We start from the raw sequence: 26,966 nt of genomic DNA on the forward strand, positions 1-26,966 counted from the left end.
GTGGTCCCGGGGAAAGGATTGCGGAAGAGAAAAGCGCTGAGTCGCCTCTTCCCTGCCAGCTTCTCTGGACTGTTCGCACGCCCCATATCGGGCAACCCCCTATCTTGGGACACCCTGCACCTACGGCAAGCAGGCAGGAGGTCAGGCGCGGTAATTTCCGTTTCCGGTGGGCAAAGGGCAAGCGGAATGTAAACACGGGACCCGGGGAGTGGTCATCAGGTAACAGGGGTTACGGGTCTGTGGTGGAAGCGGGAGGAAGTTGAGGAAAGCGAGGCTGGTGGGTCTTGGGGTAACGGGAGAAAGGAGCTTCAGAAGTCGGAGTTGAGGCCCACCGCGGGTGTGGCAGAGGCTGGACGCTAAGGTTGGTCACTAGGGACCAGCAAGTCTGGGGATCGGGCCCTCCCTGGCACCCGTTCTGAGGCGGGCGGTGCGGCTTTGACCCGTCCTGAGCGGCGGGAGGAGCGGAAGCGAGCTGGCTTTGCCCCCAGCGTGGCAGGGGCCCGCGGCCGCGGGCGGGGCTGTGAACTCGCGGGTGACGTCCTGAGCAGCCTTTATGAACTTCGCTCTTGTTTACTGTTGTGCAAAATGAGGGGAAATCGCTAATGCTGTTTTCTCCTGTGCGGTAACATTTTCGGGTAAATCGGTTCTTGAATTCCTCACCTCTGACTACATCCCGATACCCGGAAGGATGCTGTTTTCATTACCTGTTTGTGTTCATCAGGTTTCTCGTCTTGGGTGCTGCATTTTACGTCTCAGTGAAGAGAAGCATTCTCTAGCTTGTGGCAGGGTATAATGTCTGTATTATTAGTTCCCACACTTCTTGGTCCCTCACATTGCCAACTTGGAAACTTGAAGCCAGAAAACGTAATCATCCTCATCCTTGTCTCCTTTAGGGACAGTCATAAATACAAGACTTCTTTCTTATCTTGACTTATTTTGTTATCTCGTGAGACCTTCCTAACGATTCATTCTCTCATGTTGTTCTCTTTCTGGGCCTCCGAACTTGTGTTCCTTAGTAACAACACTTACATTTTCAGTCATTTCTTGGTTCTTTCCCTAAGTTACTTGCAGTCATCTTTAAACAGAGGAAACTCATTCTTCTCTATTGTAATGGGTCTGGGGAGAGAGTTTGGCGTTGTCCTGATTCCCTAGTATAGCTTATAATCCATTACTCCTACAGGCTTTTCTAGAAATCTCTGCTCCTGTGGAAAGCATGTGGTTACCCGTGTCAACCTGTACATTTCTTGATTGCTGTAATTTATTGGCACTTTGTCATATTCATTAAGAACTTAGGTACATGACCCACAATTTTCTTACCCCTCCAAAATCTGCCATTATCTTGGGCCTTTCCACGTTAGTGACCTCATAGCCAACCTCAGTTTTTTTGTCTCCTTCATTCTAGTGGTTACTTATACTTTACTGCAGCATGTGTATCAGTGATAAAGATCTTGGTATCTGCTAGAACTTACTTGCTATTTCATTTCTCTCCCTCCCTTACTCCCACAATGCCCATTCTTTGATAGTTTTATGGAGACCTCTGGTTCATTGCTTTTCCTTATCTCGATAGTTGATCAGTCAGTTGATCATAATCTTCTTGGGGTTATAGGCTCCTTTAAGAATGGAATGAAAGCTTAGAGACTCTTGTGCAGATTGCACACAAGCATATAAAAATGTATATAGAATTCCAAGGGTTTCTCAGTATCTTTAAACCCATCCATGTAACTAGCAAGAGCTCTCGATCCCTCAGCAAATCCCTTCTCTAAATAAATATTTGTTCAATTCTTCCAGGGTTTCCTTTAACTTTGTTCCATTAGTTATGCTGTCTCGCTTAGCCCTTACATTTGTATATTATTGCAGATTTACAAAATAGTTTAACATTTCTTATCATTCTGATTAACCCTATAGTTCTGTGAATTAAGTCATTTCCTAAGTTTGAATCTTTCAGAAACTTTTTATGGAAAATTTCAAACATATATGAAAGGAGAGAGGAAAGTACAGAGAATCCTGTGTACTCACCACCTAATTTCATTGCTTATCAACTCAAAGCAATCTTTTTATCTATATCTCTCTTCTATTGCACTCCCCACTCCCGCTGATTACTTTGAAGCAATTCCTAGATATCGTGTAATTTCATGTAAAATATTTTAATATGTATTCCTAAAAGATAAGCACTCTTTTTGTCAACATAATCGCAATACTGTTATACCAAAAAAAAAGGAGGAACTTCTTAATATTATCAAATATGAAATCATTGTTCTGATTTCCCCTATTATGTCGTAAAGGTTTCCTCCCCATTGGCTTGTTTGAACCTGTAGCTAAGCAAGCTCCACACATTATATTTGATTTGTGTGTTTCTTAAGTCTCACTTTTCTTTTTTTCTTGAAGAAACCTGGCAGTTATTTCTTGAAGAAGCCAGTTTTTTCTTTAGTTTCTGTGTCTTGCTGTCTGCATCTCTGACATCTTATTTAGCATGCTCATCTGTATCCCATATTTCTTGTAAACTGGTAGAGGTTTGATCTGATTGAGCTTTAACTTTTGGCAGAAGTACTTCATGGATGCTGCGTCACTTCCATCAGCAGATACAATTGTGGACTTGTCTTTATGATGTTAGCAGCCTTCAGTGATTATTGCCTAGATCCACTATTTTAATTAGGGGTCAAAAAAAGATGACAGTCTAATCCTATTATCCTTTCTTTACCTATTTGTTGGAATACTTCTATAAAAGGCCAAGTTTGAAATTTCAAGCTCTTTCCTTGTCATTTTTCCAGAATGGCTTCCTTTGGATGGAAAAGGAAGATTGGTGAGAAGGTCTCAAAGGTCACTTCCCAGCAGTTTGAAGCTGAAGCTGCTGATGAGAAGGATGCAGTTGAGAATGATGAAGGGAACTGGCTTCATGCCGTTAAACGGAGGAAAGAAATTCTCCTTCAAGGCTGTGCTGAGAAGAGTAAACAGCTGAAGGACGAAGGAGCCACTTTGGCTGAAAATAAAAGGTATGTTTTTAGCGTTTTCTTTTCGAGAACAGTTTTGGTCTTTGGTAGGACAGAATACTCCTCAGATCATCCAGAGATCTACGGTCAGGGCTTTGTGCCTTTGACTGGTGTCTCCCTTGTGGTGCTGAAGAGTTTGAGAAATTAAAAGTAGTGCTGAACAAGAAGAACTTTTTAAAAATTATTTTCTTTGTTCTTTATCTTCTTTTTTCTTTCTTTTTTTTTTCTGTTGGTAAGGATGGTTATAAGATTCCTGTTTATCATTTTTGTCATAATTGAGTCAAAGTTGAGGAACCAGCATTTTTGTTTCTAGGCATGTTATTATTTTTGATTCTGGGAGTAATCTTATTAACTCATTGTAATATAAAACATAAAATAATGCTTAAGCTATAATATATTAGCACCTCAAATTGGGAGTGAATGGTAGACAATAAATCAAGGACAACTAACAGCTTAATGGCCTAATGTTAGATTGTGAATTCTCATTTGCAGTGTTTTAGGCAAAAATTTTTCTCTTGTAGAGCTTTGCAAGATTGGCCATTCTGTCTTAGTCAGAAGAAAACCAAGTATAAATTTTCCACGTTTATGAAATCATTTTCAGAACATCCATAAAACATCTTTAGAAATTCCTGTAAATGCCTGTTAAAAGTTCATTAACTTTGTTGTTTTTATCTTTTTCTCTAGACCACACTAGTGTGTAGAAGGGAAAAGCTATTCAGTTATTGCCATGGGATTCCCTATGAATTTCCTGTGGTAGATGAGAGATACCAACTTTGTGTATAAACAAAATAACTCATTTTTTTTTTGCCTGCGTGTCAAAACACTGAGTCATTTCACTGAAATCAGCTGGATTGGATGCTTTATTTTGAATGGAGAACACTGAGATGATTAAGTTTTTTAGCTATTTAGCACTTGTTTTGGAGTAATGTATACACAGCTTTAAAAGATAACAGAATTAAAGGAATCTGGTAGAAATGAGTCGTTCGGCTACTCTAAGCCCAAAATAAATAGAAATAATGGTTTAAAAATATCTAAGAGAATATTCAGTTGATTGAAAGTAATATAAGGAATAGGAAATAATATAAGGAAGAATAGTGAAGTTAAATTAAGAAAAATAAAACTCAGTCCCTGTCTTCCAAATCAACTTTATCTTAAACCACCATCATTTTCACTACATTTTTAGCCACATTGGTCTTCCCTGTGTTTTTGAACACAGTTCTTAATACAACTTTGTCTTATGACTCCATCTGAAAAGCTCTTATTTCCTGTGTTCTGATGTCTGTCATCTTGTCCTTCAGATCTCTGCTCACATGTCCTCTTCTCAGCAAACCTCTCCCTGACTACCCAGCAACCCCGTACTCCCTCTTCCTCCATTACATCAGCCTTTTTTATTGTTTCTTAAATATTTATTTATTTATTTGACTGCATTGGGTCTTAGTTGCGGCTCGTGGGCTTCTCTAGTTGTGTCGCATGGGCTTCTTTCTAGTTGTGGCGTGTGGGCTTAGTTGACCCGCGGCATGTGGGATCTTAGTTCCCTGACCAGAGATCGAACATGCGTCCCTTGCATTGGAAGGCCGATTCTTAACCACTGGACCACCAGGGAAGTCATGTTTTTGTTTTTGTTGTTGTTTTTTAAAGATTTTTAAACTTCTAGGACTTCCCTGGTTGTCCAATGGTTAAGCCTCTGCTCTTCCACTGCAGGGGGTACTGGTTCGATCCCTGGTCAGGGAACTAAGATAGCACATGCCGTATGGTGTGGCCAAGAAAAAAAGAAATGAAATTTGAACTTCTATTTTGTGATTAGGTGAAAGGAATACTAGTCAAATAAACCTTACAAATGACTGAAAAATAAAATTCTTTACTCATGACTTATGTGTATGTTTCTAAATCTGTGTTTCAAAGGATATCATTAAGTTGATCTCAACTATGGTGACAGATCAGGAAGTAAATTAGTTGCTAGGGTGGCAGTTATTGGTTCAGGAACAGTATTAGACATTTATTGATGTACCAATGTGTATAAAATGAGTCAACTTTTAAGAAATGTGTAATGTCATCATTAAAATATACCATCAAATAACCATTCATCCATCCATCCTTCTTTAAAAAAAACATTCAAAGAGAGGTAAGATATATTATCAGACTTTAAGGAGCTCAGCCTTTGGTAAGATGCACAGAATACAGATAATTATCAATACATTGCAGAGTAGTGTATGCAGTAAGACAGGTTAGTTCATACAGAATATTTCAGAATCACAGGGAATGGAGCCACCAGTTCTGTCTGGTATATCAAGGAAGTTCTGACAGATAAGTTCAATCTTCAGCTGGGTTTCAAAGAAGGAGTAGTACTTTGCCAAACCAATAGTGGTGGGAAGCATTTCAAGAAAGTGGGAACAGAATATGGAAATGCAAAGAATTTTCCTAAACATGTAAAAGAAATTGTTTTACATGTTTAGGAAGATTCTCCAACTTGGTGTTTCTGGAGCAAAGAAATACAAATAAGTTTGCAGCAAATACTGCTGAAGAAAAAAAACTAGACTGTGATCTCTTTATATGCAACAGTAAGACCCTTTTCATTATATTCTATTGGCAATGGTGAAAAGTAATTTTATGACTTTAACAAAGTAATGAAAAGCCACAGTCACATCAGCATATTAAATTTTCTTATAGTATTTCTCCCTTTTTGAAGTTACCTTATACGCTTATTTAGTTGTTTATATTTAGTTGTCTTTCTTCTGTAGAAATGTAAGCTCCAGGAATGTAGGGACTTTGTCTAGACAGACTTTTGTCCTCTGCCTTCAGCTCTTAGACCAATTTGTGGCACTTCCCAGGCCCTCAGTAAATATTTATTGAATATTTATAAGGCTGCTGTGTTTTGCTATATTATGGCTAAATAGGTTTTTGTGGATTAACTACCATATATTGCATTGTACTATAGGAATATATATTTCAAACTCCAGATTAGAACACAGTATTCTGAGGACATATTTTATTGCATATCCCAACCACAAAGGACCTTTGGGAATAGAATTTTCCTATCTGTATGAGAATATGACACTTGAAAATTATTGTTCTTTTCTGAGTCTTATTCCTTTCCCTATAACCTATGATGGTAAGGATTAAGTAATAAAATACGGAACAGCTTTGAACTTGGAATGAGTAATAATCCTTAGAATTGTAGAGAAGTAGGGATGCCCCTGGAGGAATCGCTAAAGGAGAGACGGAGGAGGGAGCACCTTCTACTTCCTGGGATGCATTCTTTTGCCTCCTTGTGATTTTCTTCATTTTTGCCCTCAAGATTCTCTTATTTAGTTTTATTTAGCACCGAGAGAGTTTTCTGAACACATTGACTATGCATGATCCAAGTGTGTTAATGTCAGCCTTCCTCCAAAGGAGGCATAGTTCTTGAGCATCAGAGTCTCCTGTTGTCCATTTTATTTCGTTAGTAAGAAACTATAACTGCTCTTAGAAAAATTTGGTTTGCAATGGAATGGTTTTTAAATTCTGAAGTTCTACCTTGTAGTATTCATGATTCTTTGTAACAGAAGACTAGTTTACTTTTCTACGCAAGCCCTAAGTAATGTTGGTGCCTTATAGAGACAGTATAGTAAGTCTAGTGGTTACAAGTGGGGATTTTGAAGTTATTTTAACTCCATTCAGATCCTAGTTTTATCATTTATATCTGTATAAACTTGGGGCACATTCTTAACCTTTCAAGGGTCAATTTCTAGTTTCCTTATATTAAAATGGTGACACTTACCTCATAGACTATTGGGGTATTAAAGAGCAAGTCCATGTAAAAGAGCTTAGCATGCCACCTAGCACCTAGTAAGCACTCAGTAAATATACTTTAGGTAATTTATTTTAAGATTTTATATGTGATTGGTAGATTTCATGCAGTATTAAAGGTTTTTTTTTTATAAGTTATTTTGTTCAAACAGCTTTTTCTTGAATTAATTCTAACTAGGATATATCTTCTCAAGAATCACAATGTGGGTCCCAGCTTTGATATGTTGGCTTTTAAGGTTTCAACCACTAGATGGTGATATTTGATTGTGTAGCTAAGTGGTTTCATTTTTTCTTGTGAGTATTAGTGTGTATGTGTGTGAAGCTAGAATATAATTAGAATTTACCATGAATTTTGTTCCTTGTCTAGAAAAGCATACTTACCAATGTGAACCTGAAGGTGACCTGGCTGTGTGAAACACATTCTGATGAGTGCCAACCTGAATATATTTAATGACTGTGATCTTGCCTCTTATTCTTTGGAAGAGAATAGATACAGTCAGTGTAGAATGCCTTTATTTTCTCACCACCACATCTCCTAATCTGAGTGCATCTGCATCCAAGCCATCTGCGTTCACTGTGTTGTAATGAAGTGCCCCTTCTTTTTTCAAAGGCCCACCCCTCCACTTGTGCACTAGACTTCATCTCTCTTGCCTTTTCAGGAATATTGTTCCTAAAACCCCCTTTCATTTTGATGTCATCTGTTGTCTTCTCTCTCCCTCTCTCTTTTTTTACCCTTTTTTTTTACTGAATTATAATTGATGTACAATATTATATAAGTTACAGGTGTACAATATAGTGATTCACAAGTTTTGAAGCTTATACTCCATTTGTTATTATAAAATAATGGCTGTATTCCCTGTGTTGTATACATAATAGTTTGCACCTTCTATTCCCCTACCCCTTATTGCCCGCCCCGCCCCCGCCCCCCCCCCCCCCCCCCCCCCCGGCTCCCTCTCACTGGTACGTAAACATACCCTGATAGCATCCATTTGAAAACATTCCCTTGACTCCACACACCCTACCATTTCTTTGCTCCCCCTTCACAACAAACTCCATTTCTTTTTTTTTTTTTTGCGGTACGCGGGCCTCTCACTGCTGTGGCCTCTCCCGTTGCGGAGCACAGGCTCCGGACACGCAGGCTCAGCGACCATGGCTCACGGGTCCAGCTGCTCCGCGGCATGTGGGATCCTCCCGGACCAGGGCACGAACCCGTGTCCCCCGCATCGGCAGGCGGACTCCCAACTGCCGCGCCACCAGGGAAGCCCCCAGACTCCATTTCTTGATGAATCATCCTCTCAGTCCATTCCAGTCAAGTTGCTGTCCCCACTAATCCACTTCTAAAGGTTGTTGATGACCTCCATGTTGTCAAATCCCGTCTTCATGTCTTGGTTCTCATTGAGTGTGCCTCTTGGTATTCCACACAGCTGAGCACTCCCTTCTTAAATATATTGCCCTGTAATCTGCAACACCACACTCTCATGAGTTTCCTTTTGTCTCAGTGTCCACTGCTTGTTAATCTTCTTTGCTTGCTGTTTTCTTTTGCTCATTTTCATTTTCTTTGCTCATTTTCATTTCATTTTTTAAATATTAGTGAGCCACTTTTAACATCAAAAGCCAGGAGTCATCTCTGCTGGTTTATGTGCCATTCCAGAGCTAATCAGCCCCACTCACCTCCAAAACCCTGCCCTTGAGACAGCTCATGGTATTCTTTTTTTTAATGTGTTTTTAAAATTGAAGTGTAGTTGATTTACAATGTTGTGTTAGTTTCAGGAATACAGCAAAGTTATTCAGTTTATATATATATATATATATATATATATATTTTCAGATTATTTTTCATTATAGGTTCTTACAAATATTCTTATTACCATAAAGTCCTGGCAGCTGCTGCTGTCAGCGCAGACCAGAGAGCCCCTATGTACGGTGCTAACTGATAATGAAAGACCATCACACCTTGACACTGGCCAGGTTGGACCTATAGGTGCTTTAGAGGCACTGGGTCACACACCCAGAAGTGTGAGTGGGTTAAAGCCTTGTGGGGCTGACTTTGATCTAGGTGAGACAGGATATGGGAGGGAGGCTGCAGATAAATTCTTTTTCCTCCTTTCCCCACTGGACTGTTTCCAATACAAAGAGGTTTCATACTGTCTCTGAAGAAGTTCTACAATATTAACAATCATCTGTGTTTGTTTTGAAGCTGTTGTCAGCTTAACATATGCCTTATATTTATTCTCCCTCCTTCCTGCCTCACTTTTCTTTCTTTTTTTTCTCCCTTGGATCCTACGCCCCACACAGCGGTAGCCTATAAGCTTAGGCCTCAGGCTTTATTTCCCAGGTAACCCAAGCTAAGATTTCATCCTGGATTCCTTTCTTTTTTTCACTCCTCATATCCAATCCAAGTTAAGATGATTTTACTTTTTAATGTATTCCAAATCACTTTTATCCTCCCTTCTGTTTTCATGGCTGTCATCCTAGTCTAATCTACCAGCAGCTCTTACCTAGATTACTCTGGTAGTCTCCTAACTAACAGGCCTCCCTGTGCTCATTCTTATACCCCAACAGTTCATTCTCCTCCCCCGGGCCTGACTGATCTTTTCAAAATGTAAAGCAATTCATGTCTCTGTGTTGCATGGAAACTTTATGGATTCATCACTCATACAGTGAAATCCACACTCACAGCTATGGGCTACTAGTTTCATGATCATGGCTTTGGACTACCTCTCTGGCCTCGCAATCCCCTTCCTCCTCCTTTTATAGCCATGCTCGTTTTCTTTTCTTGCCTCAAAAAATGGGGTGTTTGATCCTGCCTTGGGCTCTTCCTTTGTGTGGAATGAACTTCTCCAGGTTTTCCATTGGCTGGCTGCTTTTTGTCATTCAGCTCTCAGCTCAGATGCCTTCCCAGAGAGACCTTTTCTGACCATGCATTCGCCCCATCACATCCGTCCATGTGTTGTTCATCATGGCACTTAACCATGTTTTAACTTATGTTTGTTGCCTTTCTGTGCCTTCTTCACACACATATACAGTCTAGAATGTAAGCTCTAGAAGAGTAGTAGGGTCCTTTTATATCTTATTGAATGCTGCATCCTCAGTACCTAGAATACTACCTAACCCAGAGTAGTGTTCTGCTCTGGTGCTCAATAAACGTTTATTAAGTGAATAAGCTGGTAACTGTATAGCTCATTAAACTTGATGCTACAGTAAATTACAAACATAATTGGGAGCAAAGTAGCTAAACACCTTGATATTTCTATCTGGTAGTAAGCGTGCTGACTTATTTGGCTTAATCACCAGCTGTTCTTTCTTTTTTTTTTAATTTATTAAAAATTTTTTTTAACATCTTTATTGGAGTATAATTGCTTTACAATGGTGTGTTAGTTTCTGCTTTATAACAAAGCGAATCAGCAGCTATACATATACATATATCCCCATATCTCCTCCGTCTTGCATCTCCCTCCCACCCTCCCTATTCCACCCCTCTAGGTGGTCACAAAGTCAGCTCAGTGCTTTGTGACCAGCTGTTCTTTACCTCAGTGTAGGGTATTATCTCACCCCACCCTTGGGCAGTCCCTGGAACTATTCACTCTGCTTCCTTCTTTGTGCTAGTTTGGTTGCATACTGTTAAGGTTGTCTTTAAACTGGCTGAATCAGACTTTGGTCACTTATTAACCGCAGTGACTTTAAACCAAGTTTTTATCTTTTAATGTTTCCTATCCAGCAGCTGCAGTAGGGCTATGCCTGTTCGGTCTGTTCCAAACCAAATTTGAATTAAGAGATATGCTGTGGAGCTTACGAGAGACCATTGATTTATTAGGTGCCAAGTTTACTGTGATCCAAAAGTGGAGGAACTAGATGGTGCTACCTTTTATTTGTAGGCCAGGAGAAGTAAATCAAAGAGGAAATGAGAAATGAGGGAGGGGAGGGAATTCACCAAGCCGACAGTAGTGAAGTAAATGCCCACCAATTCTTGCTTCTCTTTAGCCAGTGGAAAGCAGCTCACTTGTTCCTTTAAACCTTTGTGTGCCTTGGTGAACAAAGCACGTTTCATTTGGCAGTCTCTCTGCTAACAGCAGTGGCTATGTTTTCAAAACCAAAACAGTGCAACGGGAAGAGGACATTTTTCTTTTTGCCTCAGATCTGTGTATTTGCACAGGTTTGCACATGTGTGTTTGTACGTGTGGGCATGTTTGCATGCCTGCCTAATGAAAAGAGAAAACAGAACTAGGGATGGTCAGTGTCATCTTGAACTTCTTGGTTTATTTTGTACTTTGGGACAACTTAAACTTAGGTGCATAAGCAGCTTTGTGGCAGTGGGTGGATGAGCCGGCCTGATTCTCAGGAATAATGCTCTTGGCATCTTGGGCAGGAAAGTGTCTTGTGCAGGATTGCCTTTTGCCTTGCAGGATGTTAACATCCCTGACCCCCTGCCACTAGTGCCTCCAAGTCTTTGACAACCGAAAAGTCCTCTATAAATTGCCATACATGCCCTCCATGGGGTGATAACTGCCCCTGGTTGAGTTAGGCAGAAAATAGGACTGAAAGAAAAAAGGGCATTTGCCAAATGTGGCGGTTTAACAGTGGTTGGCCCAAGTAGAGTAGGTGTTGGCAAACCTTAGTCTATTTTTATAAATAAAGTTTTACTGGGACACAAACATGTCCTTTTGTTTGTGTATTGTCTGTGGCTGATTTTGTGCTACAACAGAATTGAGTAGTTGTGTCAGAGACAATATGGCCCACAAAGCCTAAAATATTCACTGTATGGACCATTACTATGCTGACCTTGGCTTTAGGCCCTTCCTCAAAAGCCACAACGATGCCTGAAACCTTAGACACCCCAGGGTCTTAAGGTACCTATAATTCTAATCTCTTGATTCTTTCTACCCACGTTGCTATTCCCCTAGTCTTGGGAATTTCTTGTAATATCTGTACGTGGAATGGTGAGATGAAACAAAGTAAGAATTAAGGTGTTTGCTACTTTTGTCTTAGGGTATAATTTGTTTTTACGTCTTTCCATCTTTTTTTTTTTATGTATTGTAAGCATGCTAGCTTCTGTCCTCTTTTCATGTCTTCCATGCTTCTCTCTGCTGCTTTCCAAGACTTCTCTTGGAGAAGGTAGGACAAATGAGATAGGTAGAATCTGTGATATTAGCACCTTCTATGTGCCCGGTCATGTTCTGGGTATTGTAGAGAATACAAGCAAATCCACCCTTTGGTCCCTGAACTCATTAGTAAAGAGAAGATAGAAATACATGGAAGAATTAGAGAAAAATTAAACGAAAACAATATTGGGGTAGTTAGAGAAAGCATTGGTCAGGTAGTTATAAGAGCTAGCTTCAAATCCTGGTTTGTGTAGGCTTAGTACCATGTGCCTTTGGACTAGTCCTGTAGTTGCTGTCTACTTTTGTTTCTTCCATCAGTAAAGTGAAACAAGTAATGCCAATCTTATAGGACTTTTTGTGAGCACTAAGTGAATTAACTTTTTACGAAAATAATTATACGTTAAGTAATTGTATGGAAAGTGCTTTGTAAAACATAAATTACTTTAGAAATATAAGTGTGACTGTGTGGTCAGTTAAGTGGTACTCATGGTCTTCGTGGGAAAAGGGGATTTTCACTTGGTCTTAGAGGAGAGAGAGCCTTTGACTAGGTGAGAAGCGGGGGAACAGGAACCTAAATGTGCACATGTTTGTTCACTGAGGAACCGACACGAACAAAGGAGTGATGTGTAGGTAGAGACGGGGCAAAGATGCAGCTAAGTGAAGCAAAGGAGTGGTGGGGAGAAGAAAGACTGGACAGATAGGCTAAGACTGGGAGACATAGACTTGCTACTGTTAAATCCTGTGGAATTTACTACTATGCTATTAGTTAGAAAATTATGAGTATAAAGATTATTATGAAGCAACAATTGAATTTTCCAGAGAAAGAAGGTAGAACATAACATACTTCCAAAGTTTTTCATGTTGTGTCTATAATAACATTCGGAAATATTATTTAGAGACCAGCTTATAATCACCTGTAATATGCCTAAGAAGTACAAACACGTTTTCTTAGGTGACACAGTTAATGCTTTTAGAGGTAATACCATTAATACTTAGTGGATAATAGCACCAGGGAACTAAATTTCTTTAATATTGTATATACATTTTGTTAAAAACATTATAGATGATAGCTATAAATAATCAAAATTGGGTATTAAATTATAGTAAGCGTTGTTGAGTGTCATATACTTTTTTTCTCCATTATCTATTACGTATGAAACCTTTTCTAATGTTTTTCTGAGGCATACATGGTCATGTAGATTTTGTACTTTAGCAAATTGCTGGATTTAATTGCTAATCCTTTATCTAGGATTTTAACATTTATCTTATGGACTAAAAATTCTTCAGTGATCACTAGGATTAATTCTCATTTCTCAAATAATGTATCTTTCTTAGGACGAAAGTGTGCTTTATTTTTATTGCTAGATTCTCCACATATGCTGCGATGCATTAGGACTCTTAAGACTACACTTCTAATTGTGGAATTTTAAATTTTGGATTAGGCAGTGGCTGCTCTTTTCCAGTCAGGGCCCCTCCCATACTGTCCCAGTTCGTCCTGTGTTAGCTGATACAGCTGCATATACTTTGGGGAGCAAAGTACCTATTGCACTGTCTACATAGAGCTTTTAGTTTAAATAAGCACAGGGATAAATATAAAGTTTCAAACAGTTTTACAAAGATAAATAACCGGGTACCATGAGCCAGAGTGATTTAGATAAGGGGTCACAGAAAGCTTCTCCAAGGAAGCAAGAAGACAAATGATTGAGTTCATCCAGGCGAAGGGAGTTCTACTTATTGTTTTGCCTTTATTGTGATTTTATATTTATCATTAAAATAAGGGAACTACTGATTTATTTGTAAATGTTTTTATTTAATCCAAATTATACTAGAATTAATTTCTGGTGAATTTTATTTTGTGACATGTATGTGTATGCTAAACGAATGAGTAATATAGGTGGTAAAATATTTCAGATGATTTTTGTATCTAAAGTAAAAATTGGGATATTAAAATGATGACTTTTTAGAAATTTTTCAGAAAATTCTCATTGCCTAGTGTAGCAAGGAGTAGAACAGGGTAATTGCTTTCAATACAGTAACAACTAAGAAACGTTCTGTACTAGTTAGACGTTGGCGTTGTTGTTTCAATTTGCTTTGGAAAATGACCTTTATTCAGTGTGTGTGCACTTCCATGTAATTTCAGAGGACCTTCCTCCTGTTTCCAGAGTGAATTGATCTGCCTTAAATTGTTTGTTCTTGTCTATAATAAATTAGAAACTTTTAAAGACATGTTTGTTCTTTTGTGTAAGTAAATTGTTTAAATTATTACTGAAAGTAGACTTTATGACTTAACCTAATCCTGTGTCCACATAATTTCAATAAGTGATAGTGACTAAAATTCAGAGCAGTTTAGTATAAAATAAAGTATATTTATATCGTGTCTCTTGCTCTTGCCTAGTAAAAACATACTGGGACTCCAGTCTGAGCATCATTTCAATACTTCTTCCCGTTTCACATCCCCTTTCCTTCAATATGACTGTCTTGAGAGAGTATGCAATTAGGTAGTATATTTTTTTCTTTCATTGTTTTTGCTTCTTTTTTTCTTCCTTTCTGAGCCTAACTGAAGTTGCGAGAAGTTAAGTTCCTTACGATGAATGATCATTATATGGAACTGCACATTATTTTCTCCTTGCTTTCTTCAGAATGTTATTCTAAATTCTAGACAGAAAAACTCAAAGTAATTTATGGAGGATTTTTTTTTTTTTTGGTTTAATTCAGGGAATTGACCGTTGTCTAAAACTTGGAACCTGATCTACCTACATTGGAAATCGCATGATTTTCAGTCAAATCTCAACAGATTTCAACATCATTATAATTTCTCTATGAAAGCTCCCACAAAATCAAGGAAGCAAACTAAACTTTAATTTCAAATATTATATACTGAACTTACAATAACAAAATCTAAACTAAGCCAGAAAAGTTATTTCTGTCGTTAAACATTTTGGGGAAACAATGATTATGAATATTAGAAAACACAATATAAAATAAGGTGAAAACTTTAATGTTCTTTTTTAAAATTTTTTAAAAGATTTATTTATTTATTTATTTATTTTTATTTATTTATTTTTGGCTGCGTCAGGTCTTAGTTGCAGCATGCGGGATCTTCGTTGAGGCATGCAGCATCTTTCGTCGCGGTGTGGGGGCTTTTCATTGTGGTGCTTCTCTGTAGTTGTGGTGTGTGGGCTCCAGGGTGCCTGGGCTCTGTAATTGTGACATGCAGGTTCCAGGGCGTGTGGGCTCTGTAGTTTGTGGCACGTGGGCTCTAATTGAGGGGTGCAAGCTCAGTAGTTGTGGCACGTGGGCTTAGTTGCCCTGCAGCATGTGGAATCCTAGTTCCCTGACCAGGGATCGAACCTGCGTCCCCTGCATTGTAAGGTGGATTCTTTACCACTGGACCACTAGGGATGTCCCCTTTAATGTTCCTGACGATATAGTTTTTAGTAAGGAAATAAAATGATGAATCATATATTAGCTGCTGATTTACTGAAATGTAGCTGTATAGGAATAGCTTTTAAATTTGTTTTGGTATTCCCACATGAGCACATAAAATTGTATGATAGAAGTCTATCATGATATTAGTGGAAAGTGGTGATCAGTATGTTTAGTTACAATTTATTTGACATTGACAAAAATGCTCTAACATTTGTTCTTAAATACAGTCAGTCCTCATTCATGGATTTTGGATTTGTGAGTTCACTTACTCAGTACAATGTATTTGCAACACCAAAATCAGTACTCATGGTGCTTTCCCATCTGAGTTCCCAGCTGAGTCAAACAAGGCAATGCTCCCTCTGCCTTTGTGTTTTACCTCTCATAGTGAAAGCAAGCGTACTGTCTGTGGTCTAGTTAGTGTTATGTTTTCCCTTTTTTTTTTTTGCCTTTTCTTGATGATTTTGCTGTTTAAAAAGGCCCCCAAGTGGGGGGGGGCTTTTTAAACAGCAAAAAACGTAGCGCAGAAGTGCTGTCTAGTGTTGTTAAGCCCAAGAAGGCTGTGATGTGCCATATGGAGAAAATACGCGTGTTAGGTAAGCTTCATCCAGGCCTGAGTTACAGCGCCGCTGGCCACGAGTTTAGTGTTAGTGAATCAGCAATGTACATTAAAGATGTCTTTAACCAGAAATGGACATAAAACGGGGTTATATGTTAATCGGTTGATAAAAATGTGACCAGAGGCTTGCTGGAACTTAACCTTAGAACCAATGATTCAGTATTCATTAATTCAGTCTTTATGGTGACTTTATAGAACAAAACTACTGGGAATGGGAATCAGTTATATCTAGAATAAAGATTTTGAGTTTAGCAGTGTTTTCATGTATGCAACTTTTCTTTTGTCAAGAATTTAAATAATCAGGACAAGTAATTAAAATTTACTTTAAAGCTGCATAAAATCTAGCAGTGTGATTCAGCAGAGATAAAATTATGTTCAACATCATTTGTCATTTGTTGTTTCATATTCTTCTCCCCTCACTCAAATTAACTTAGTATATTAATGTCTTGTATCTATTTTTACTCACTGAACATTTATTTAGTGCTTTTGTTAGGCATTGATGCCACAAAGAAAATATTAGATAAGCATCTTTTGGGGGACAACACAAAGAGGGAAGCTGTTTTGATATGGAGTAAAGAGTACAGTTTTAGAGAGTTCCTTGGATGATATAAAAGGAGGGCGTTTAACTGAATGGGGGAATGGAAGAATTAAAGCGTGTTTTACAAGATTTTTTGGAGGAGATAGCATCAGAACAGTCATAAAAGGTAAATGGAAATTAGCTGAAGAAGGGGCAGAACAATGTTCCAGTCGTAGGAATCTGCATGTGCAAAGCCAAGAAGAGGCCAGAGAAAATCTCTCCCTTTGGAGTATCAAAAATAGTTCAGGGGCTTCCCTGGTGGCGCAGTGGTTGAGAGTCTGCCTGCCGATGCAGGGGACACGGGTTCGTGCCCCGGTACGGGAAGATCCCACATGCCGCGGAGCGGCTGGCCCCGTGAGCCATGGCCGCTGAGCCTGCACGTCCGGAGCCTGTGCTCCGCAACGGGAGAGGCCACAGCAGTGAGAGGCCCGCGTATCGTAAAACAAAAAAAACAGTAGAACTGGAAGGAGCATAATGCACAACGTCAGTGAAAGGAGCGTCTAGAGGAGAAAGGGGATTTGGAGCCGAGATGTGTCTGTTGGATGTCTAGTGAAATTTAAGAGGCCTGAACTTGAGTGTGTTGAAGGTAACCCGGAGCTATTGAAATATTTTTATCAGTAGGTGAACTCATCAAAACTATGTTTTGGAAATTTTTTTCTGAGATAGAGTAGAAAAAGGATTGGAGTCAGGCAAGACTGATCTCAGAAAGACTGGTTTATTGAATTTTTGACCATCCTGGAAGGCTGAGGACCTACACTAGTAGCAGTGACAGTGGATTAAAGGAATTGAATTAGAGAATTGAAGACTAATGTGACCTAGAGCAGGGAAAAGTATAGTCAAGAATGAATGGCTTCAGGATTTTCTTAATGCCTCGGTGGTGCAGTTCTTTAAGTCAGGGATATACGGGTAGAGTAAATTTGGAGTAGGAGATGATGGTGAGTTCAGTTTAAACACATTGTGTTTGAGATATGTCAATCACCTCTTTATGTTTTTTTAATAAATTTATTTATTTATTTTTGGCTGTGTTGGGTCTTCGTCTCTGCGTGCGGGCTTTCTCTAGTTGTGGCGAGCGGGGGCTGCTCTTCGTTGTGGCTCAGGCTTGTCATTGCGGTGGCTTCTCTTGTTGCAGAGCACTGGCTCTAGGTGCACAGGTTTCAGTAGTTGTGGCACGTGGGCTCAGTAGTTGTGGCTCGCGGCCTTTAGAGCACAGGCTCAGTAGTTGTGACGCATGGGCTTAGTTGCTCCGTGGCATGTGGGATCTTCCCGGACCAGGGCTCGAACCCAGGTCCCCTGCATTGGCAGGTGGATTCTTAACCACTGTTCCACCAGGGAAGTCCCTGTAAATCACCTCGTGATCTTATATTCTTATATGCGTAATCTTCTCATTTCTCTATTTGGTATTCACAGAAAAACCTCCCAAGTGAGTCATTCATTGTCCCTACTTTTTTACTTCCACTTCACTATTCAGTCTGGCTTCCATTCCAACAATACTGTTTTGGTCAGTGTCACCAATGACCTGCATGACATTAGAGCTTTCTGAAGTATTCAGTACAACTCGTCATTCTCTCCATGACAGACTTCTCCCTTGGTTTCTATAAAATCACACACACTCCTGAATTTTCTCCTTCCATTCTTTCTCTGCTTCTCAGTCATCTTTGCTGGTCCTTACTTCTTTGCTTGATCTCCACATTTGGAAGACTCCAGCCCTGGTATCTTTTCTCTTTCTTATCTACTCTCTTCTTAAGTGATCTTTCCCAGATCCATGGTTTGTTTAATTTATTCTTAAAATTTTTACTGAAAAGAAAAAGGCAATGAAATATACTCATGATTTTTAAAAAGCAAACGCAGTAATAACAAAGGATACACAGTGAAGAGTCTTACCCTTACTCCTGTCCCCTAGCCTATTATTTCACTTTCCCAGAGGCAGCCACAGTTACCAGTTTCTTGATATCCTGCCAAGATACTCTTTATATTTATAAGCATGTAGGTCTATAGATCTTTTAAAACATCATTAATGGTAGCATTCTAAATATAATATATATATACCATTCTCTCCCTTGTCTTTTTAACTTAATACATCTTAGAGATCTTTTTTTTTTTTTTTTTTTTTTTTTTTTTTGTGGCTGTGTTGGGTCTTCGTTGCTGCACATGGGCTTTCTCTAGTTGTGGCGAGCGGGGGCTACTCTTTGTTGCCGTGCGCGGGCTTCTTATTGCGGTGGCTTCTCTTGTTGCAGAGCACGGGCTCTAGGCACGCAGGCTTCAGTAGTTGCAGCACGCAGGTTCAGTAGTTGTGGCACATGGGCCCTGGAGTGCGTGGGCTTCAGTAGTTGCAGTGCGTGGGCTCAGTAGTTGGGGCACGCGGGCTCTAGGGTGCGTGGGCTTCAGTAGTTGTGGCGCACGGGCTGTAGAGTGCAGGCTCAGTAGTTGTGGTGCACGGGCTTAGTTGCTCCGCGGCATGTGGGATCTTCCCGGACCAGGGATCAAACCTGTGTCCCCTGCATTGGCAGGCAGATTCTCAACCACTGTGCCATAGGGAAAGTCCTTTTTTTTTTTTTTTTTAATGGCTGTGTCGTAGGTCTCTTACTATCCAGACTCTTAAGTATCTGAAATCAGGAACCAGAAAGATTTGGATATGAAGGGATACTTGTATTTCATTATATGATGTTCTAAAATGTATTTAACCTTACCTCTTTTGAAAAAGAACGTTTTCATCTTTAATTTTTACAAATGATATAGTGGGTATCCTTTCAAAGATATAAGTGTGCACACATACAGTTTAGTCCAAGAAAGATTTATAGAAATGGAATTGCTAGATCAAACTGGATGTGCATTTAAAAAAACATAGTTTACTTTTTTTCCCTTTTTGTTTTTGAGTATATTGTTATCGAGCAGCAAACTTGGCTTTTAGTGATTGTGTGCATGTGTGTATGTAGAAAGATAGGGGACATGCTTATAACTTTCCATTAAAAACTGTTTTCTAACTTTTTATTGTGAAAATTTTGAAACATACAAAAGAGTTGAAAATTACAGTGAGCATCTGTTTACCCACCACCTAGATTCAGCATTGTTATCTTGCCATATTTGCTTTCTCTGTATATGTTTTATGAACCATTTGATAATAAGTTGCAGACATCATGAAAGCTTATCCCTGAAAGCTTCTATATGAATTTTCTATCAATAAGGACATTTCCAAAATAACCATAATATAACTAGCATGTAAGACAACAATAATTTCCTAATATTTGTTAGTATCTCATACGTATTTAGTTTTGCAGTTGTCCATAAAATGTTTTTTATAGCTGATTTTTTGACTGAAGATCCAATCAAGACTCATACGTCATTACTGGTTGTTAGGTGTTTTTAGTCTCTTTCAATTTAGAGCTGGGTCTAAGACTACATACAGTTAGTGGATCAAACTTTGTATGCCATCTGTTTTTCTAAATAAAGTTTTGTTGGCACACAGCACCACTCATTTGTGTTGTCTGTGGTTGCTTTCACACTAGAGCAGCAGAGTCAGGTAGTTGGAACAGAGACTGTCTTGTCTCCAAAGCCTAAAGTATTTACGATTTGGCCCTTTACAGAAAAAAGTTTGTGGACCCTTATTTAGAACATTAGAACAATTCTCTCACCTTTAAAAGTTTTTCCCATGGCATTGACTTTTTGAATTAACTAGGCAAATTGCTTAGTAGACTGGCTCACACTCTGGATTTGCCTGATTTTTTCCCTCTGGATCATTTAATTTTTTTTCTCTCCATCTCTTGTATTTTATGTAAACTGGAAGTTAAGTCAGGCAGCTTCAATTGAAGTTCAATTTTTTTTTTGCTAGAATATTCATGGTGTTGTTTACTTTCTGTTGCATCACATCATGATATATATAATATCTGGGTGTCCCTTTAGTGATGCTGTCAGTTACAGCATTCAGGGGAATATCAGCCTTATCTTCCATCGTACAGTTCTGCATCAATCTTTTCCCTAATGGTTTTAGCATCCACTGATGGTCATCATTTAGATCCATCTAGATCCATTATTTCATAAGTGATGATTTTTAAAATTCTAATATTTCTCCTGCATTTATTAGCTGTTTTCTTCCCCCGTTAAGAACTTTCCTTCATCAGCATTTGTTTAGAGGTTTATTTTTATGTTTAAGTTGTTGAAGGAAAAAAGTTTTTTGTCCCTTACAAAGGTTTTGAAAGTAGTGTTCCTGTACATGTCCTCTTATTGTTTACAGTAGTTTAAAAGTAGTTGTTCACGTCCGGAGCCTGTGCTCCGCAACGGGAGAGGCCACAACAGTGAGAGGCCCGCGTACCGCAAAAAAAAAAAAAAAAAAAGTAGTTGTTCATTTGAAGCAGAGCTTTTAAGTGTATGTTTGTGTGTGCGTGCATGCACCTGCGTACTAGATTGAGGAGAGAACATATGAGAGGCTGCTGCTGTATTTGTTTTTCACTATAAGGATTTCCCCTTTTTTCTATAAGGCCAAAATTTTAAAATTATAATTCTAATTGTTAAACACCTAGACTAGTTTCAGAGGATTAAACAACCTGAATATGATTTGTATTTTAGATATAATCTTCTTATACTTAAAAAGTACTAGTGTCATTTGAATTCTTGATTAGTTTAGAGATTGCTAATTCTGATAACTAAACTAACCTGGAACTGTCCCTTGTATGTCTGGCATATTAATAGAAAATCTGAAGGGGAGTTGCATAGACGAGTAAATATAATACTTATTTTTCCCTCAGTGGCTTTTTTTCTTAATTAAAAGAAATCAATGTGAGTGATATCTTGAGTTACACAACCTTCCTTCTAAGGTGATCTCATTTCCAGTCAGTTTTACATCAAATATAATACGTGTATTCTGTTTGACCTCCAAAATACATTTTTTCTTCTTTAATAATTATTATTCGTGGCACACTTTCTTCCAAAAGAGAATTGTAATGGCCAAAGTGTAACTTTTTTCCAGATTTATTGAGATATAATTGATATATAACACTGTGTAAGTTTAAAGTTTACAAGGTGATGATTTGAACATGTATATATTTCAAAATGATTCCCACAATAAGGTTAGTTAACACATCCACCACCTCATAAAATTACTTTGTTTGTATTTGGTGAGAACACTTAAGATCTACTCTCTTAGCAACTTTCAAGTATGTGATACAGTACTGTTAACTAGAGTCACCACACCATGCTATGCATTATGTCTCTAGAACTTATTCATCTTATAACTGGAAGTTTGTACCAAAGTGTTACTTTTAATATCTAACAAGGGAGGATCCATTTGGAACAGTAGTAATCAGTCTTTAAGTATTATGCTGTAGAGGGAAGAATTTGATGATTTCAGGACTTGAGAAGACGTTTTGTGTGTGTGTTATATACGTTATATTAAAATATACTGGAAGGGTATACAATAAAATGTTAAGTATATTAACTATGGTTATGATCTTTGGGTGGTGAAATTGTGTCTTTAATTTCTGTATGTGTGTGTGTGTGTGTGCGCGTGCACACACGTGCGCACATACCCACGCCCACTTTCCTCTGTTTTCTGGTTCTTCTCTATTTGTATACCCAGGGAAAAATTTTTTATATCAAAACAGGTATCATTTACTCAGGTAAAGAATATAAGGAAGACCTGATTTAAGAATATTTTTTGTTCAAAAAAATACTGAATACCAATATAAGCCACCAGTGCAATTTATAGTTGCCAGCACAGATATGCTGTCTTAGCTGCCTTAAAAGATGTACATGTGCAGATCAAGGAAGGAAGAGGTCCACTGGAATCTGCAGGCCCTGTCTTCCTCCTCCTTCCCTTTTCCTCCTCTCTGCAAGCTGTGGTTTTTATCCCTGTTTAAGAGTCTGCCGGTAAAGTTCAGACTTTCTTTCCTTCTCTGTGTGTTTTTTTTTTGCTAAGTGCAATACCAGGTGAAGTCCTTGTATCTTTTCTCTCCATCCTTTTTTAGAGGGACTTTTGGCTTAAAGGAAGCTGCTTTATCTAAAGGGGCTGGGAAAGGAAAGACTAAGAATAGGCTCCTTTAGGCATTAGTATATGAATCCAAGCAGTGTGACCTGATAGGTGGTGATGCTACAGAAGGAGCTAGTTAATTAATTCTGTAGAGTTGATGGTATTTTAATAGAATAATTGGAATTCATAAATAAAGAATTTTAATGGTACCTGAAAAGATACTTAAATGTCTTACTTTGAAGTGCATTTGGTGGGTCTAAGCTAACACTGACATGACAATTATTTAAAAATAATTGTGAGCCTCAGGTTCCCATTCAGGGTAACTAGAAAGTAACAGTGGGACACAGTGGTTTAGCCAGCGTGTGTATACCACGTGCTAAGCACAGTTTGTGTGGAGAATTGTGTGCCAGCCACTCAGGCCTGTGCAGGCCAGGCTAGTGGGTATAGCCTGACTCTGCACAGAAGTGCCAGGGCCCGTGGAAAGCAGAGCAATGCATGGAGCACTGCAAAGGGATCTCTGAGTGAGACGGAAGGAGGAGCGTTGAAGGACAGCGGCCAGTGAGACGGCATGTCTCCACTATTACTTCCCACTTGGGGGACCCTGGCTCTACACAGGTGCTTGAGTTTGGCAAAATCCTTGATAGAGAAGTAATTTTCACTTGGTGAAGCTCTTAAAGATTTGATTTGTGTCCTAAGAATAGGTCTGTTGCAGGCAGAGACGGGAAAACATACAGCATCGTGGTAGCACATCATAAAAATGAGGTGAATAATGGTCTCTCTGTCTTCAGATCATTGGTAGTTCCTAAAATTCGAGTAGTCTTTCACCCAGAGTTAAACAGTCTTCAAGCAAATACCTCCTCGGGGCTCAGCGGGGACCCCTGTTAGGGAAGAAGATATTAACAGTGGTTCTGATAATCATTTCTGTGTATTCAGATGTGGTTTGTCTAGAAACAAAGACTGCCAGCCATTGTGGGGTGAATCTTCAGCTTATTATTATATTGATACCTTAGCCTGCTGCTACAGAATAACAGTAGCCATTGCTACAACCCATGTGGCAGTTAAGGCAGGCTTTCTGTAGTGCACTTGTGTGCTGTCCACCTTCACCCCTGCTGCTAGCCATGGAGTTGGCAGTGTGGCAAAATTATTCTAAGATAGCTGCCGCCCTTTTGCCGTGTGCCTGGTGGCACAGGACCCTGGAAATGGTATTGCCATTTGTATTATTTACTAGTAAAGGAGTGCTGTAGCAAGGTGGAAGCAGAGATAGAGAATGTACTTTTTTATGGTTTTCAGCTTTGTATTTTCTACCAGATTCTGCCTTTATTTCTTTAGTTTTCTGCTCCCTGCTTAAATAATAATCAGTGCAGGTGAGCCCACATTTTGGTTGTTATGTTTGGTTTGGATCTTCACATAGAAGGTAGGAAATTATACACTAGAACACATAGAGGAAAGGAAGGGTAGCAAGAAGAGATTTAAGAGAAGACAGTACATGATAGGGCTTAATATCCCAATAGAGATCTTATCAGTGGTTCTGAACTCTGGTTTTTATTAGCATAACTTGGGGAACTTTAAAAAAATACAGATGCCTGGGCCCTACTCCAAGAATTTGTTTTCATTGATCTGAGACAGGGACCAGCATATATGTGTGTGTGTATGCGTGTGTGTGTGTGTGCACGCATGTGTATTTTTTTCCCCACACAAACCTCCCTAGATCGTCTCTATGTAGCCAGGAATGAAAACTGGTGGATTATATATTTTCTGTTTAGCTCTAGAAAAGAGAATGAGTAGCATTGAGGGGAAGGTACAGGATAGAAAGTTTTAGCTCATTATAATGAAGAATATTCTAGTAATTTGAACTTTGTCCTCCTAGAAATAATCAGGTATACATGAGTTAACTGCTTGGGAAGGATGCTGTGAAGGTGACTGCTTTGGATAATATGCAGGACTTAGTCATTCCTTAATTTTATTAAAAAAAAAAAGTGCTACTGTGCTTCTGCAGATTTGGCATGGAGTATGCTAAGATCAGTTTGGGGCGTATTCAGTTTGAGGTGTCTATAGGGAATCTAGGTAGAGATGTTAGCTCAGAAGAGAGTTGTGACTGGGAGAACATCAGTGAAAAGATGATAGTGGAAATCACTGTCTTCATACTGTTTTTCGTTCATGTGACCCATATCTTATAAGCTTACCATTTATTGATAGTGATAACTAAGACATGGTCCCTGTGTTCTTGGAGCTTATAGACAAAAAATCTTAAAACTGAAGAATCTTTACAGAATGACCTGGCAACATCTTAAATTGTCATCTCTGTCAGCTAGATTGCTGCAGTAGAGCCAAGGGTTGTAATTAGATTATAAGTTCTTGAGAGAAATCCTTTGTAATACATCTGAAATGAATGACAGCACATGCAGACATTGAGGTTGGTGAAAAAAAGAAATTCTGGTGGTGATTTCTTAGGCCAGAAAATAAAATCTTGAAAAATTTCAGAAATCTTTTTTATTTAGGTTTTGCTTTTTTCTCTTTTGCTGTCCTTTCCCTTCATGTCTTAAATTTTCCTGCTTTTGTAACATCACCATTATCAGTTCTTGAATAGAGATATTTCTTGGTAAACAATTATTCCTTATTTTCTGATTTTTAAATTTGGTCATGTACTCTCAAAGACATACTGAAAATATAATATTAATGTAACTTTAACAACCATAGATACCGAGAGGCGATTCAGAAGTGGGATGAAGCACTACAGTTAACCCCAAATGATGCTACCCTGTATGAGATGAAATCACAGGTAATAATTATGAAGAATTTCCCTTTCATTGTGAAATTGCACTCACTATGTCTGGTGAGCGGTGATGAACCAAAAGAGCATTTCCTCCCATTTTCTTTCTTTTTTTTTGTAAATTTATTTATTTAATTTATTTACTTTTGGCTGCATTGGGTCTTCATTGCTTTGCACGGGCTTTCTCTAGTTGCGGCGAGCGGGGCTACTCTTCGTTGCAGTGCACAGGCTTCTCATTGCAGTGGCTTTTCTTGTAGCGGAGCACAGGCTCTAGGTGTGCGGGCTTCAGTAGTTGTGGCTCTCGGGTTCTAGAGCGCAGGCTCAGTAGTTGCGGCAAAAAACTAAGTTGGGCTTAGTTGCTCAGCGGCATGTGGGATCTTCCCGGACCAGGGCTCAAACCCATGTCCCCTGCGCAGGCGGATTCTTAACTACTGCGCCACCAGGGAAGCCCCATTTTCTTTTTTTTTAAATATAGTTTATTTGGGAAAAACATATGTCACCATATTATTTATGGCTCTTCCTCATGCATCAAATTAGAAGTTTGTTTAAAACACTTCACAATGAAGCTAACTTTCATTTCAACCTAACTGCTTAAGATATGAGCAGATGGATGTCTTTTAAAAAGTCACTGGTGATCTCTTAAACGAATGAAATGTGTTAGCTTTCCTTGGAAATTAATTGTAGTGGACTTAGCAATAACTCAGTCTCTTCAGAATGAGGATGGATTGGATTCTAGATGATGCTATTTCTCTAATAATGGCCTAGTCCATAGCAAAAGGTCAGAATAGACTCAATTTATTAATATTATAAAAATAACATTTGTACTTAAAAATACAGTTTTAATATTTTGTGAGAAATTTCGTAAAGAAAACGTCTGAGCACTTATATTAGATTATCCAAAAGATGTTTAAAATCTCAAACAGAGAATTAACCATACTTCTGGCAGGGAGTGGTTGCAGTTCAGCCTTGATCCACACACCTAGCATATCTTGCAGATGATGATCCCAAACATAGGGCACATCCTTTTTCAGCTTTGATGGTAGTTTATCCAGGAAAAACCCAAATAAATTATTTCCACTGAATGGAGTGCTGTGAGGACCTTCATTTGGATAAGTCTTTAATTTTTAATCTTAAATATGTATGTATTAAAGATAGGATTTGTGGCAAGCTATATGAAATGAGTTGTTTTATTTGGAACCTGATAATGATGGTGTCACAAATCTTGTGAAATGCAGATGGGCAAAATATTATAGATAAAAGCCAGCCCTTTCCCATAAATTGAGGTAGAGGGTTCTGGAACTCCCTGATTTTTCTGATGTGTGTGGTTTGAAGAACCCAGTTGTGGGGAGGCTGGTGGAGTGTTTAAATGATTTTTATAGCAGAAAGATGTTCACTATGGATAGGATGGGTAGTTGAACAAATTTAAATTTACCTTGTTTGACAGCAGGACCTGGAGTTCCCTAAAAAAAACACATTGTAAGTAGAATAAATAGAAGGGGAATTGGGGTTCAAATAGCTGTGAGCCACCATGGCCAGAATATGACCACCTGGTTTTGACCAGATGGACAGTAGGTTTCATCAGTTGAAAAGGGAATGCTTTATATTTTTCATAGTTATTTCAGGAGTAGGAAGAATATAATTTCTAACCCTGAAGAGCAGAGAAGGGGGTCAAACCCACTAAAATGTTACATTTTCCAGACTAAAAATATATTTTTAAAAATGAAAAGAGTTGTTTACATACAA

General features: G+C 38.7%; 1 protein-coding gene across 2 annotated transcripts in view; it reads left to right on the plus strand.

Annotated features, from left to right (window-relative positions):
- The first annotated feature begins 76 nt into the window (after positions 1–76).
- Positions 77–26,966, plus strand: part of TTC33 (tetratricopeptide repeat domain 33) — a 32,073-nt gene continuing 5,183 nt past the window's right edge. Inside the window, exons 1-3 of one of the 2 annotated variants that reach the window (XM_004265968.4) lie at positions 77–219; positions 2,769–2,990; positions 25,151–25,232. In XM_004265968.4, coding sequence (XP_004266016.1) covers positions 2,770–2,990; positions 25,151–25,232 — 303 coding nt within the window. In that variant the 5' untranslated portion in view covers positions 77–219; position 2,769. The other variant, XM_033421216.2, reaches the window with a different exon arrangement.

The sequence above is a fragment of the Orcinus orca genome, chromosome 3 (genome assembly GCF_937001465.1).
Source record: "Orcinus orca chromosome 3, mOrcOrc1.1, whole genome shotgun sequence".
Lineage (NCBI taxonomy): Eukaryota > Metazoa > Chordata > Mammalia > Artiodactyla > Delphinidae > Orcinus > Orcinus orca.